Consider the following 14,695-nt stretch of genomic DNA (forward strand, 5'->3'; position numbering starts at 1 on the left):
CACACACATACCAGTGTCTGTGCTCTTGGAAGGCCTGAACTCAAAGTCCCTTTTGAGGGTTCCTTTTTATTTGGGCCAGTGCCAAATATGGGGGCCGGTTTAGATACCATTCGGCAGAGGATATCCCTTCTGGGGGATTGCCATCTGGCTCTACAGTCCAGGATCAGACATCTCTTGTCCCCCTGGCAGGTGTCTGTGCATGCCTGCGTGGGGTCCCTGGGGTTGGTGGATCGGCCTTCGAATTGGCAGAATAGGCTCAGTTCCATACCAACCCTCTACAATACTGTCCAAGGAGCAGCACGGATAGTGTAGTGGTTAACATTACTGCTTCACTGCGCTGAGGTCATGGGTTCGATTCCCACCATGGCCCTAACTGTGCGGAGTTTGTATATTCTCCCCAGACTTGCGTGGGTTTACTCCTGGTACTCCGGTTTCCTCCCACAATATCCATGCCCAGAAGTTCGCCTGGTCTCCAGCAGGGCCCCCCTTTCCTGGGGGCTTCTGGACGGGACCTCGCTACTGGAGCCATGCATGCTAGCCTCCCGTGTTTGGGGGGTGGTCACTTCTCAAAGGTCGTTCCAGGGTCTCTGGACCACTCTAGTGGCCCAGCCCTCCATCATCGTCCTCGAACTAAAGACAATCTTCCGGGCAGTCCGCTTGGCGGAACCCTAACTTAGGGGTTGGCCGGTGCAAGTCCAGTCGGACATTGCGACAAGGGTGGCATATGTTAACCACCAGGGTGGCACTAGTTGTCAGCCCACTATGACAGAAGCATCCGGCATCTTTCAGAGATGATCCCTGCTTTTTCAGAAATTTTTATCCTGGTAGTCCAGAATTGGGTGGCGGTCTTCCTCGGCCGTCAGACCTGTGATGCCGACGACTTGACCCTCCTTAGAGTGATGTTTCAGATGCTGGTACAACGGTGGGGCCCAACCGAGGTGGCCTTGACAGCCTCTCGCCACACCCTCAAACCACCACTGTGCGGGTCCTGGTCTTGCGACCCGGAGGGGGGGGCTTGCCTGGTAGACGCCCTGTCCGCTCCGTGGCCGTCCACACTGATGGCGCCTTTCCACCACTTTCCTCCTTTTGCGAATGTCTCGCAAGCTGAAGCCGGAGGGCGGCACATTGATTCTGGTTGCTCCACCTTGGCCCAGACGGATCTGGTTTTCGGATCTGCAGTCAGTAGCCCCTCCTATTCGCTTACCCCTGGACACAGGCATGCTCTCATGGTCCGCCTCTCTCTTTCGGCTTTGAGGCACTTGGCTTTGACGGGGTGGCTGTTGAGACCTCCCGGGTAAGACCCAGCGGGTTTCACTCCACCATGCTCAGGGCGAGGAAACCTCCCTAGATGGGGTGTACCATCGCATATGGAGGGCTTACTTTTCCTGCTGCAAACCCTACGCTTCAGATTCCGGGACTTACTACCTGGCTAGGGTTCTGTCCTACTTGCAGAAGGGTCTGGAGGCTGGGTTGCGTTGATCATCTTTAAAGGTTCGGATTTCAGCCTTGCACATCTTGTTCTGTCGACGGGTGGCCCTGTCGACGGATGTCTGTACATTCCTGCAGGATGTCTTGCATATCCAGCCTCCCTTAGTTACCCCAGTTGCCCCCTGGGATCTCTCTAATCCTGACTTCTTCAGGGCCCACCTTTTGTGCCCTTGCGGTCGGTGGACCTGTGTTGACTCGCCTGGAAGATTGTTTCCTTGTTGGCGATAGCTTTGGCCAGGGGAGTCTCTGACCTGTCAGCTCTGTCCTGTAAGTTCTTGGTTATAACCGGGCGGTTTTTCCTACCGTCCCTTCTCAACTACCTTAAGTGGTGTCTGGCTTTCAGGTCAACCAGGACATTTTTGTTCCGGCATTTAGACAGTCTGTTGTTACTACGGCTTGGTCCTCCTTGGACGTTGTCCGGCCGGGGCGTATTTATGTGCTATGTGCACCGTTCTAGGCTGTTGCACTAGTCAGACTCTCTCTCTCTCTCTCTCTCTCTCTCTCTCTCTCTCTCTCTCTCTCTCTCTCTCTCTCTCTCTCTCTCTCTCTCTCTCTCTCTCTCTCTCTCTCTCTCTCTCTCTCTCTCCTCTCTCTCTCTCTCTCTCTCTCTCTCTCTCTCTCTCTCTCTCTCTCTTTGTACTATATGGTGTTCGGATGAGAGGGTGGCCCGCCTCTACGCAACTACTGCCCGCTAGAGTCGCTCTGGCAGGCATATTTGGACACCTCCCTCCCGGTTCCGGCAGGGATTCAGGCACATTCCGTTAGGTCTGTGGAGGTGTCCTGGGCTGTAAGAGGCGGTGCTAAAGTTGAGCAAATTTGCAGGCGGCGACTTGGTCGTCCGCCATTACTGTCTTGCGTTTTTACGCTTTTGACACGTTTGCCTCCCAGGACTCGGCCTTTGGCCAGAGTGTGTTGGCTGCGGCACAGGCGCGTCCCCACCCATAGGTGGCTGCTTTAGGACGTCCCACTGTAACGCTGTGGCCCCTGATGTCTCCCGAAGGAGAAAATGAGATTTATGTCTTACCTGGTAAATCTCTTTCTTCGAGGACATCAGGGGCCACAGGGATCCCTCCCTGCCGCGCCTGCTTTACTTCCGTTATGGTTAAGTTATGATTATGTTATATTATCCCTCGGTTGAGGGTACTAACATGTTCAGAATGTGTTTCTGTGCGGTGCTTCTCTTCCTTCTATCTTGTCTCCTGCCTTGGCTTGTTAAAAAAACTGAGCTTCCTGGCCTGGAGGCGGGGTAGAGGAGGGGAGGAGCCCGGCTGCCTGGGAGGCAGTTCAAGTTTAACCTCTAGGGTGCTGGTGCTCTCCCATCTCCTTACTACCCACTGTAACGCTGTGGCCCCTGATGTCCTCGAAGAAAGAGATTTACCAGGTAAGACATAAATCTCATTTTCCTCCCGCCCCGGTCTCTGTGGGGTGTGGCGGTCTGTTTCTCCTGCCCCTGTGTGGGGTGTGTCGGTCTGTTTCCTCGCGCCCCGGTCTCTGTGCGTGTGTGGGGTGTGGCGGTCTGTTTCCTCCTGTCTCTGTGTGGGGTGTGTCGGTCTGTTTCCTCCCGCCCTGGTCTCTGTGCGTGTGTGGGCTGTGGCGGTCTGTTTCCTCCCGCCCCGGTCTCTGTGCGTGTGGCGGTCTGTTTCCTCCCGCCCCGGTCTCTGTGGGGTGTGGCGGTCTGTTTCCTCCTGTCTCTGTGTGGGGTGTGGCGGTCTGTTTCCTCCCGCCGCTGTCTCTGTGCGTGTGTGGGCTGCGGCGGTCTGTTTCCTCCCACCCCGGTCTCTGTGTGTGTGTGTGGGGTGTGGCGGTCTGTTTCCTCCCGCCCCTGTCTCTGTGCGTGTGTGGGCTGTGGTGGTCTGTTTCCTCCTGTCTCTGTGCGTGTGTGGGCTGTGGCGGTCTGTTTCCTCCCGCCCCTGTCTCTGTGTGCGTGTGTGGGCTGTGGCGGTCTGTTTCCTCCCGCCCCTGTCTCTGTGCGTGTGTGGGCTGTGGCGGTCTGTTTCCTTCCGCCCCTGTCTCTGTGCGTGTGTGGGCTGTGGCGGTCTGTTTCCTCCCGCCCCTGTCTCTGTGCGTGTGTGGGCTGTGGCGGTCTGTTTCCTCCCGCCCCTGTCTCTGTGCGTGTGTGGGCTGTGGCGGTCTGTTTCCTCCCGCCCCTGTCTCTGTGCGTGTGTGGGCTGTGGCGGTCTGTTTCCTCCCGCCCCTGTCTCTGTGTGGAGTGTGTCGGTCTGTTTCCTCCCGCCCCGGTCTCTGTGCGTGTGTGGGGTGTGGTGGTCTGTTTCCTCCCGCCCCGGTCTCTGTGTTGGGTGTGTCGGTCTGTTTCCTCCCGCCCCGGTCTCTGTGCGTGAGTGGGGTGTGTCGGTCTGTTTCCTCCCGCCCCGGTCTCTGTGTGAGGTGTGGCGGTCTGTTTCCTCCCGCCGCTGTCTCTGTGCGTGTGTGGGGTGTGGCGTTCTGTTTCCCTCCTGCCCCGGTCTCTGTGCGTGTGTGGCGGTCTGTTTCCTCCCGCCCCTGTCTCTGTGTGGGGTGTGGCGGTCTGTTTCCTCCCGCCCCTGTCTTCTTGTGGGGTGTGGCGGTCTGTTTCCTCCCGCCCCTGTCTTCTTGTGGGGTGTGGCGGTCTGTTTCCTCCCGCCCCTGTCTTCTTGTGGGGTGTGGCGGTCTGTTTCCTCCCGCCCCGGTCTCTGTGCGTGTGTGGCGGTCTGTTTCCTCCCGCCCCGGTCTCTGTGCGTGTTTGGGCTGTGGCGGTCTGTTTCCTCCCGCCCCTGTCTCTGTGTGGGGTGTGAGGTGTGGCGGTCTGTTTCCTCCCGCCCCTGTCTCTGTGCGTGTGTGGGGTGTGGTGGTCTGTTTCCTCCCGCCCCTGTCTCTGTGCGTGTGTGGGGTGTGGCGGTCAGTTTCCTCCCGCCCCTGTCTGTGTGGGGTGTGAGGTGTGGCGGTCTGTTTCCTCCCGCCCCTGTCTCTGTGCGTGTGTGGGGTGTGGCGGTCTGTTTCCTCCCGCCCCTGTCTCTGTGCGTGTGTGGGGTGTGGCGGTCTGTTTCCTCCCGCCCCGGTCTCTGTGCGTGTGTGGGGTGTGGTGGTCTGTTTCCTCCCGCCCCTGTCTCTGTGTGAGGTGTGTCGGTCTGTTTCCTCCCGCCCCGGTCTCTGTGTGAGGTGTGGCGGTCTGTTTCCTCCCGCCCCTGTCTCTGTGTGGGGTCTTGTCGGTCTGTTTCCTCCCGCCCCTGTCTCTGTGTGGGGTCTGTCGGTCTGTTTCCTCCCGCCCCTGTCTCTGTGTGGGTGTGTCGGTCTGTTTCCTCCCGCCCCGGTCTCTGTGTGGGGTGTGTCGGTCTGTTTCCTCCCGCCCCTGTCTCTGTGTGAGGTGTGTCGGTCTGTTTCCTCCCGCCCCGGTCTCTGTGCGTGAGTGGGGTGTGGCGGTCTGTTTCCTCCCACCCCGGTCTCTGTGCGTGTGTGGGGTGTGGTGGTCTGTTTCCTCCTGCCCCGGTCTCTGTGTGGGGTGTGTCGGTCTGTTTCCTCCCGCCCCGGTCTCTGTGCGTGAGTGGGGTGTGTCGGTCTGTTTCCTCCCGCCCCTGTCTCTGTGTGGGGTGTGGCGGTCTGTTTCCTCCCGCCGCTGTCTCTGTGCGTGTGTGGGGTGTGGCGTTCTGTTTCCCTCCTGCCCCTGTCTCTGTGCGTGTGTGGGGTGTGTCGGTCTGTTTCCTCCCGCCCCTGTCTCTGTGTGGGGTGTGGCGGTCTGTTTCCTCCCGCCCCTGTCTTCTTGTGGGGTGTGGCGGTCTGTTTCCTCCCGCCCCTTTCTTCTTGTGGGGTGTGGCGGTCTGTTTCCTCCCGCTGCTGTCTCTGTGCATGTGTGGCGGTCAGTTTCCTCCCGCCCCTGTCTCTGTGTGAGGTGTGTCGGTCTGTTTCCTCCCGCCCCGGTCTCTGTGTGAGGTGTGGCGGTCTGTTTCCTCCCGCCCCGGTCTCTGTGTGAGGTGTGGCGGTCTGTTTCCTCCCGCCCCTGTCTCTGTGTGGGGTCTGTCGGTCTGTTTCCTCCCGCCCCTGTCTCTGTGTGAGGTGTGTCGGTCTGTTTCCTCCCGCCCCGGTCTCTGTGTGAGGTGTGTCGGTCTGTTTCCTCCCGCCCCGGTCTCTGTGTGGGGTGTGTCGGTCTGTTTCCTCCCGCCGCTGTCTCTGTGCGTGTGTGGGGTGTGGCGGTCTGTTTCCTCCCGCCCCGGTCTCTGTGCGTGTGTGGGGTGTGGCGGTCTGTTTCCTCCCGCCCCGGTCTCTGTGCGTGTGGCGGTCTGTTTCCTCCCGCCCCGGTCTCTGTGGGGTGTGGCGGTCTGTTTCCTCCTGTCTCTGTGTGGGGTGTGGCGGTCTGTTTCCTCCCGCCGCTGTCTCTGTGCGTGTGTGGGCTGCGGCGGTCTGTTTCCTCCCACCCCGGTCTCTGTGTGTGTGTGTGGGGTGTGGCGGTCTGTTTCCTCCCGCCCCTGTCTCTGTGCGTGTGTGGGCTGTGGTGGTCTGTTTCCTCCTGTCTCTGTGCGTGTGTGGGCTGTGGCGGTCTGTTTCCTCCCGCCCCTGTCTCTGTGTGCGTGTGTGGGCTGTGGCGGTCTGTTTCCTCCCGCCCCTGTCTCTGTGCGTGTGTGGGCTGTGGCGGTCTGTTTCCTCCCGCCCCTGTCTCTGTGCGTGTGTGGGCTGTGGCGGTCTGTTTCCTCCCGCCCCTGTCTCTGTGCGTGTGTGGGCTGTGGCGGTCTGTTTCCTCCCGCCCCTGTCTCTGTGCGTGTGTGGGCTGTGGCGGTCTGTTTCCTCCCGCCCCTGTCTCTGTGCGTGTGTGGGCTGTGGCGGTCTGTTTCCTCCCGCCCCTGTCTCTGTGCGTGTGTGGGCTGTGGCGGTCTGTTTCCTCCCGGCCCTGTCTCTGTGTGGAGTGTGTCGGTCTGTTTCCTCCCGCCCCGGTCTCTGTGCGTGTGTGGGGTGTGGTGGTCTGTTTCCTCCCGCCCCGGTCTCTGTGTGGGGTGTGTGGGTCTGTTTCCTCCCGCCCCGGTCTCTGTGCGTGAGTGGGGTGTGTCGGTCTGTTTCCTCCCGGCCCTGTCTCTGTGTGGAGTGTGTCGGTCTGTTTCCTCCCGCCGCTGTCTCTGTGCGTGTGTGGGGTGTGGCGTTCTGTTTCCCTCCTGCCCCGGTCTCTGTGCGTGTGTGGCGGTCTGTTTCCTCCCGCCCCTGTCTCTGTGTGGGGTGTGGCGGTCTGTTTCCTCCCGCCCCTGTCTTCTTGTGGGGTGTGGCGGTCTATTTCCTCCCGCCCCTGTCTTCTTGTGGGGTGTGGCGGTCTGTTTCCTCCCGCCCCTGTCTTCTTGTGGGGTGTGGCGGTCTGTTTCCTCCCGCCCCTGTCTCTGTGTGCGTGTGTGGGCTGTGGCGGTCTGTTTCCTCCCGCCCCGGTCTCTGTGCGTGTTTGGGCTGTGGCGGTCTGTTTCCTCCCGCCCCTGTCTCTGTGTGGGGTGTGAGGTGTGGCGGTCTGTTTCCTCCCGCCCCTGTCTCTGTGCGTGTGTGGGGTGTGGCGGTCTGTTTCCTCCCGCCCCTGTCTCTGTGCGTGTGTGGGGTGTGGCGGTCAGTTTCCTCCCGCCCCTGTCTGTGTGGGGTGTGAGGTGTGGCGGTCTGTTTCCTCCCGCCCCTGTCTCTGTGCGTGTGTGGGGTGTGGCGGTCTGTTTCCTCCCGCCCCTGTCTCTGTGCGTGTGTGGGGTGTGGCGGTCTGTTTCCTCCCGCCCCGGTCTCTGTGCGTGTGTGGGGTGTGGTGGTCTGTTTCCTCCCGCCCCTGTCTCTGTGTGAGGTGTGTCGGTCTGTTTCCTCCCGCCCCGGTCTCTGTGTGAGGTCTGTCGGTCTGTTTCCTCCCGCCCCTGTCTCTGTGTGGGGTGTGTCGGTCTGTTTCCTCCCGCCCCGGTCTCTGTGTGAGGTGTGTCGGTCTGTTTCCTCCCGCCCCTGTCTCTGTGTGAGGTGTGTCGGTCTGTTTCCTCCCGCCCCGGTCTCTGTGTGGGGTGTGTCGGTCTGTTTCCTCCCGCCCCTGTCTCTGTGTGGGGTGTGTCGGTCTGTTTCCTCCCGCCCCTGTCTCTGTGTGGGCTGTGGCGGTCTGTTTCCTCCCGCCCCGGTCTCTGTGTGGGCTGTGGCGGTCTGTTTCCTCCCGCCCCTGTCTCTGTGTGAGGTGTGTCGGTCTGTTTCCTCCCGCCCCGGTCTCTGTGTGAGGTGTGTCAGTCTGTTTCCTCCCGCCCCTGTCTCTGTGTGGGGTGTGGCGGTCTGTTTCCTCCCGCCCCTGTCTCTGTGTGGGGTGTGGCGGTCTGTTTCCTCCCACCCCGGTCTCTGTGCGTGTGTGGGGTGTGTCGGTCTGTTTCCTCCCACCCCGGTCTCTGTGCGTGTGTGGGGTGTGGTGGTCTGTTTCCTCTCGCCCCGGTCTCTGTGCGTGAGTGGGGTGTGGCGGTCTGTTTCCTCTCGCCCCGGTCTCTGTGCGTGAGTGGGGTGTGGCGGTCTGTTTCCTCCCACCCCGGTCTCTGTGCGTGTGTGGGGTGTGGTGGTCTGTTTCCTCCCGCCCCGGTCTCTGTGCGTGTGTGGGGTGTGGTGGTCTGTTTCCTCCCGCCCCGGTCTATGTGTGGGGTGTGGCGTTCTGTTTCCCTCCTGCCCCGGTCTCTGTGCGTGTGTGGGGTGTGGCGGTCTGTTTCCTCCCGCCCCTGTCTCTGTGTGGGGTGTGGCGGTCTGTTTCCTCCTGCCCCTGTCTTCTTGTGGGGTGTGGCGGTCTGTTTCCTCCCGCCCCTGTCTTCTTGTGGGGTGTGGCGGTCTGTTTCCTCCCGCTGCTGTCTCTGTGCATGTGTGGCGGTCAGTTTCCTCCCGCCCCTGTCTCTGTGTGGGGTGTGAGGTGTGGCGGTCTGTTTCCTCCCACCCCTGTCTCTGTGCGTGTGTGGGGTGTGGCGGTCTGTTTCCTCCCGCCCCGGTCTCTGTGCGTGTGTGGGGTGTGGCGGTCTGTTTCCTCCCGCCCCGGTCTCTGTGTGAGGTGTGTCGGTCTGTTTCCTCCCGCCCCGGTCTCTGTGTGAGGTGTGGCGGTCTGTTTCCTCCCGCCCCGGTCTCTGTGTGAGGTGTGGCGGTCTGTTTCCTCCCGCCCCTGTCTCTGTGTGGGGTCTGTCGGTCTGTTTCCTCCCGCCCCTGTCTCTGTGTGAGGTGTGTCGGTCTGTTTCCTCCCGCCCCGGTCTCTGTGTGAGGTGTGTCGGTCTGTTTCCTCCCGCCCCGGTCTCTGTGTGGGGTGTGGCGGTCTGTTTCCTCCCGCCGCTGTCTCTGTGCGTGTGTGGGGTGTGGCGGTCTGTTTCCTCCCACCCCTGTCTCTGTGTGGGGTGTGTCGGTCTGTTTCCTCCCGCCCCTGTCTCTGTGTGGGGTGTGGCGGTCTGTTTCCTCCCACCCCGGTCTCTGTGCGTGTGTGGGGTGTGTCGGTCTGTTTCCTCCCACCCCGGTCTCTGTGCGTGTGTGGGGTGTGGTGGTCTGTTTCCTCCCGCCCCGGTCTCTGTGTGGGGTGTGGCGGTCTGTTTCCTCCCGCCGCTGTCTCTGTGTGTGTGTGGGGTGTGGCGGTCTGTTTCCTCCCGCCCCTGTCTCTGTGCGTGTGTGGGGTGTGGCGGTCTGTTTCCTCCCGCCCCTGTCTCTGTGCGTGTGTGGGGTGTGGCGGTCAGTTTCCTCCCGCCCCTGTCTCTGTGTGGGGTGTGAGGTGTGGCGGTCTGTTTCCTCCCACCCCTGTCTCTGTGTGGGGTGTGTCGGTCTGTTTCCTCCCGCCCCTGTCTCTGTGTGAGGTGTGTCGGTCTGTTTCCTCCCGCCCCGGTCTGTGTGAGGTGTGTCGGTCTGTTTCCTCCCGCCCCGGTCTCTGTGTGGGGTGTGGCGGTCTGTTTCCTCCCGCCGCTGTCTCTGTGCGTGTGTGGGGTGTGGCGGTCTGTTTCCTCCCGCCCCTGTCTCTGTGCGTGTGTGGGGTGTGGCGGTCAGTTTCCTCCTGCCCCTGTCTCTGTGTGGGGTGTGAGGTGTGGCGGTCTGTTTCCTCCCACCCCTGTCTCTGTGCGTGTGTGGGGTGTGGCGGTCTGTTTCCTCCCGCCCCGGTCTCTGTGCGTGTGTGGGGTGTGGCGGTCTGTTTCCTCCCGCCCCTGTCTCTGTGTGAGGTGTGTCGGTCTGTTTCCTCCCGCCCCGGTCTCTGTGTGAGGTGTGGCGGTCTGTTTCCTCCCGCCCCTGTCTCTGTGTGGGGTGTGTCGGTCTGTTTCCTCCCGCCCCGGTCTCTGTGTGAGGTGTGTCGGTCTGTTTCCTCCCGCCCCTGTCTCTGTGTGGGGTGTGGCGGTCTGTTTCCTCCCGCCCCGGTCTCTGTGTGGGGTGTGTCCGTCTGTTTCCTCCTGCCCCGGTCTCTGTGCGTGTGTGGGGTGTGTCGGTCTGTTTCCTCCCGCCCCGGTCTCTGTGTGGGGTGTGGCGGTCTGTTTCCTCCCGCCCCGGTCTCTGTGTGGGGTGTGGCGGTCTGTTTCCTCCCGCCCCGGTCTCTGTGTGGGGTGTGGCGGTCTGTTTCCTCCCGCCCCGGTCTCTGTGTGAGGTGTGTTTCCTCCCGCCCCGGTCTCTGTGTGGGGTGTGGCGGTCTGTTTCCTCCCGCCCCGGTCTCTGTGTGAGGTGTGTCGGTCTGTTTCCTCCCGCCCCGGTCTCTGTGTGGGGTGTGTCGGTCTGTTTCCTCCCGCCCCGGTCTCTGTGTGGGGTGTGGCGGTCTGTTTCCTCCCGCCCCGGTCTCTGTGTGGGGTGTGGCGGTCTGTTTCCTCCCGCCCCGGTCTCTGTGTGAGGTGTGTTTCCTCCCGCCCCGGTCTCTGTGTGAGGTGTGTCAGTCTGTTTCCTCCCGCCCCGGTCTCTGTGTGGGGTGTGGCGGTCTGTTTCCTCCCGCCCCTGTCTCTGTGTGGGGTGTGTCGGTCTGTTTCCTCCCGCCCCGGTCTCTGTGTGGGGTGTGGCGGTCTGTTTCCTCCCGCCCCGGTCTCTGTGTGGGGTGTGGCGGTCTGTTTCCTCCCGCCCCGGTCTCTGTGTGAGGTGTGTCAGTCTGTTTCCTCCCGCCCCGGTCTCTGTGTGGGGTGTGGCGGTCTGTTTCCTCCCGCCCCTGTCTCTGTGTGGGGTGTGTCGGTCTGTTTCCTCCCGCCCCGGTCTCTGTGTGGGGTGTGGCGGTCTGTTTCCTCCCGCCCCGGTCTCTGTGTGGGGTGTGTCCGTCTGTTTCCTCCTGCCCCGGTCTCTGTGCGTGTGTGGGGTGTGTCGGTCTGTTTCCTCCCGCCCCGGTCTCTGTGTGGGGTGTGGCGGTCTGTTTCCTCCCGCCCCTGTCTCTGTGTGGGGTGTGTCGGTCTGTTTCCTCCCGCCCCGGTCTCTGTGTGGGGTGTGGCGGTCTGTTTCCTCCCGCCCCGGTCTCTGTGTGGGGTGTGGCGGTCTGTTTCCTCCCGCCCCGGTCTCTGTGTGAGGTGTGTTTCCTCCCGCCCCGGTCTCTGTGTGGGGTGTGGCGGTCTGTTTCCTCCCGCCCCGGTCTCTGTGTGAGTTGTGTCGGTCTGTTTCCTCCCGCCCCGGTCTCTGTGTGAGGTGTGTCGGTCTGTTTCCTCCCGCCCCGGTCTCTGTGTGGGGTGTGTCGGTCTGTTTCCTCCCGCCCCGGTCTCTGTGTGGGGTGTGGCGGTCTGTTTCCTCCCGCCCCGGTCTCTGTGTGGGGTGTGGCGGTCTGTTTCCTCCCGCCCCGGTCTCTGTGTGAGGTGTGTTTCCTCCCGCCCCGGTCTCTGTGTGGGGTGTGGCGGTCTGTTTCCTCCCGCCCCGGTCTCTGTGTGAGGTGTGTCGGTCTGTTTCCTCCCGCCCCGGTCTCTGTGTGGGGTGTGTCGGTCTGTTTCCTCCCGCCCCGGTCTCTGTGTGGGGTGTGGCGGTCTGTTTCCTCCCGCCCCGGTCTCTGTGTGGGGTGTGGCGGTCTGTTTCCTCCCGCCCCGGTCTCTGTGTGAGGTGTGTTTCCTCCCGCCCCGGTCTCTGTGTGAGGTGTGTCAGTCTGTTTCCTCCCGCCCCTGTCTCTGTGTGGGGTGTGTCGGTCTGTTTCCTCCCGCCCCGGTCTCTGTGTGAGTTGTGTCGGTCTGTTTCCTCCCGCCCCGGTCTCTGTGTGAGGTGTGTCGGTCTGTTTCCTCCCGCCCCTGTCTCTGTGTGGGGTGTGTCGGTGTGTTTCCTCCCGCCCCTGTCTCTGTGTGAGGTGTGTCGGTCTGTTTCCTCCCGCCCCGGTCTCTGTGTGGGGTGTGGCGGTCTGTTTCCTCCCGCCCCGGTCTCTGTGTGAGGTGTGTTTCCTCCCGCCCCGGTCTCTGTGTGAGGTGTGTCGGTCTGTTTCCTCCCGCCCCGGTCTCTGTGTGGGGTGTGTCGGTCTGTTTCCTCCCACCCCGGTCTCTGTGTGAGGTGTGTCAGTCTGTTTCCTCCCGCCCCGGTCTCTGTGTGGGGTGTGTCGGTCTTTTTCCTCCCGCCCCTGTCTCTGTGTGGGGTCTGTCGGTCTGTTTCCTCCCACCCCGGTCTCTGTGTGGGGTGTGGCGGTCTGTTTCCTCCCGCCCCGGTCTCTGTGTGGGGTGTGGCGGTCTGTTTCCTCCCGCCCCGGTCTCTGTGTGGGGTGTGGCGGTCTGTTTCCTCCCGCCCCTGTCTCTGTGTGGGGTGTGTCGGTCTGTTTCCTCCCGCCCCGGTCTCTGTGTGGGGTGTGGCGGTCTGTTTCCTCCCGCCCCGGTCTCTGTGTGGGGTGTGGCGGTCTGTTTCCTCCCGCCCCGGTCTCTGTGTGAGGTGTGTCAGTCTGTTTCCTCCCGCCCCGGTCTCTGTGTGGGGTGTGGCGGTCTGTTTCCTCCCGCCCCTGTCTCTGTGTGGGGTGTGTCGGTCTGTTTCCTCCCGCCCCGGTCTCTGTGTGGGGTGTGGCGGTCTGTTTCCTCCCGCCCCGGTCTCTGTGTGGGGTGTGTCCGTCTGTTTCCTCCTGCCCCGGTCTCTGTGCGTGTGTGGGGTGTGTCGGTCTGTTTCCTCCCGCCCCGGTCTCTGTGTGGGGTGTGGCGGTCTGTTTCCTCCCGCCCCTGTCTCTGTGTGGGGTGTGTCGGTCTGTTTCCTCCCGCCCCGGTCTCTGTGTGGGGTGTGGCGGTCTGTTTCCTCCCGCCCCGGTCTCTGTGTGGGGTGTGGCGGTCTGTTTCCTCCCGCCCCGGTCTCTGTGTGAGGTGTGTTTCCTCCCGCCCCGGTCTCTGTGTGGGGTGTGGCGGTCTGTTTCCTCCCGCCCCGGTCTCTGTGTGAGTTGTGTCGGTCTGTTTCCTCCCGCCCCGGTCTCTGTGTGGGGTGTGTCGGTCTGTTTCCTCCCGCCCCGGTCTCTGTGTGGGGTGTGTCGGTCTGTTTCCTCCCGCCCCGGTCTCTGTGTGGGGTGTGGCGGTCTGTTTCCTCCCGCCCCGGTCTCTGTGTGGGGTGTGGCGGTCTGTTTCCTCCCGCCCCGGTCTCTGTGTGGGGTGTGGCGGTCTGTTTCCTCCCGCCCCGGTCTCTGTGTGAGGTGTGTTTCCTCCCGCCCCGGTCTCTGTGTGAGGTGTGTCAGTCTGTTTCCTCCCGCCCCTGTCTCTGTGTGGGGTGTGTCGGTCTGTTTCCTCCCGCCCCGGTCTCTGTGTGAGTTGTGTCGGTCTGTTTCCTCCCGCCCCGGTCTCTGTGTGAGGTGTGTCGGTCTGTTTCCTCCCGCCCCTGTCTCTGTGTGGGGTGTGTCGGTCTGTTTCCTCCCGCCCCTGTCTCTGTGTGAGGTGTGTCGGTCTGTTTCCTCCCGCCCCGGTCTCTGTGTGAGGTGTGTCGGTCTGTTTCCTCCCGCCCCGGTCTCTGTGTGGGGTGTGGCGGTCTGTTTCCTCCCGCCCCGGTCTCTGTGTGAGGTGTGTTTCCTCCCGCCCCGGTCTCTGTGTGAGGTGTGTCGGTCTGTTTCCTCCCGCCCCGGTCTCTGTGTGGGGTGTGTCGGTCTGTTTCCTCCCACCCCGGTCTCTGTGTGAGGTGTGTCAGTCTGTTTCCTCCCGCCCCGGTCTCTGTGTGGGGTGTGTCGGTCTTTTTCCTCCCGCCCCTGTCTCTGTGTGGGGTCTGTCGGTCTGTTTCCTCCCACCCCGGTCTCTGTGTGGGGTGTGGCGGTCTGTTTCCTTCCGCCCCGGTCTCTGCAGTGTCCCGCCTCGGCACGCCGATAGCTGCACAGATACGTCTCGCTCCAGCTGTATGTCGGCCTTCCTGTCTCTGTATGTGTCTGTCTCGGGAATGACCCATGTACCGGTATTCAGTCATTAGGGCCACCCTATTAAGGTCGACACATGACATAGGTCGACATGAGTTGTTGTTTTTTTGAGCCGACGTAGCGACAGTCAGTATTTCATGCCCTGCCATACCCTACGGCGTGGAGGGAGACTATAATAGGGTGGCGAGCTCAGCGGGAAACGTCTAGTGTCCATGTGTGACCGAACACAGCGAGTGACACTACATCTCTATCACACGCACAGAACACAGAGGCAATCACAAGGTAGCAGACTTACTAGTGTACTCATATTACCTCCAACAGGTTCAGCAGCTCTACGGAGCAGAGTAGCGCATCGCGCCTACTGAAACGCCACCGCCGCAGGCGCAAACAGAGACCACCGCGCCTGGAGAGGGTGAGCAGACGTTCCCCGGGGGCCCTGTGGGGGGTAATGAGGTGTAACTAGTAATACTGTTGTTGTCTTATCTCTGTAGACCTCGTCTTTCAGCAGCGTCACAGACTCCACCATGTCCCTGAATATCATCACGGTTACACTAAACATGGGTGAGTTCTGTGTGTGACATCACTGCCCGTGTCATTGTCCTCAGGGGATGTCATACGTGAGCACATCAGTGGGTAAATGAGGTATCGCCTAGTGGGTTACATGTATAGCGGGGTATCTGGTCCCCTCTCTCATGTGACAGTCCCCCGGTCAGTATAACGGGGTCTCTGGTCCTCTCACATGTGACAGTCTCCCGGTCGGTATAGCGGGGTCTCTGGTCCCCTCTCACACGTGACAGTCTCCCGGTCAGTATAACGGGGTCTCTGGTCCCCCCCTCACATGTGACAGTCTCCCGGTCAGTATAGCGGGGTCTCTGGTCCCCTCTCACATGTGACAGTCTCCCGGTCAGTATAACGGGGTCTCTGGTCCCCTCTCACACGTGACAGTCTCCCGGTCAGTATAACGGGGTCTCTGGTCCCCCTCTCACACGTGACAGTCTCCCGGTCAGTGTAACGGGGTCTCTGGTC

At 62.0% G+C, this 14,695-nt stretch overlaps 1 protein-coding gene across 2 annotated transcripts in view; it reads left to right on the forward strand.

Moving 5' to 3' along the window:
• The window catches only part of DVL2 (dishevelled segment polarity protein 2), a 47,839-nt gene that overhangs the window by 13,982 nt on the left and 19,162 nt on the right, over positions 1-14,695 (forward strand). For both annotated transcript variants that reach the window (XM_083167986.1, XM_083167987.1), the window contains exons 6-7: positions 13,991-14,081; positions 14,161-14,230. In XM_083167986.1, the coding sequence (XP_083024112.1) occupies positions 13,991-14,081; positions 14,161-14,230 (161 nt within the window). The remainder of the gene's footprint in view (positions 1-13,990; positions 14,082-14,160; positions 14,231-14,695) is intronic.

Source organism: Crinia signifera, unplaced genomic scaffold, assembly GCF_055691185.1.
Source record: "Crinia signifera unplaced genomic scaffold, ASM5569118v1 HAP2_SCAFFOLD_151, whole genome shotgun sequence".
NCBI lineage: Eukaryota > Metazoa > Chordata > Amphibia > Anura > Myobatrachidae > Crinia > Crinia signifera.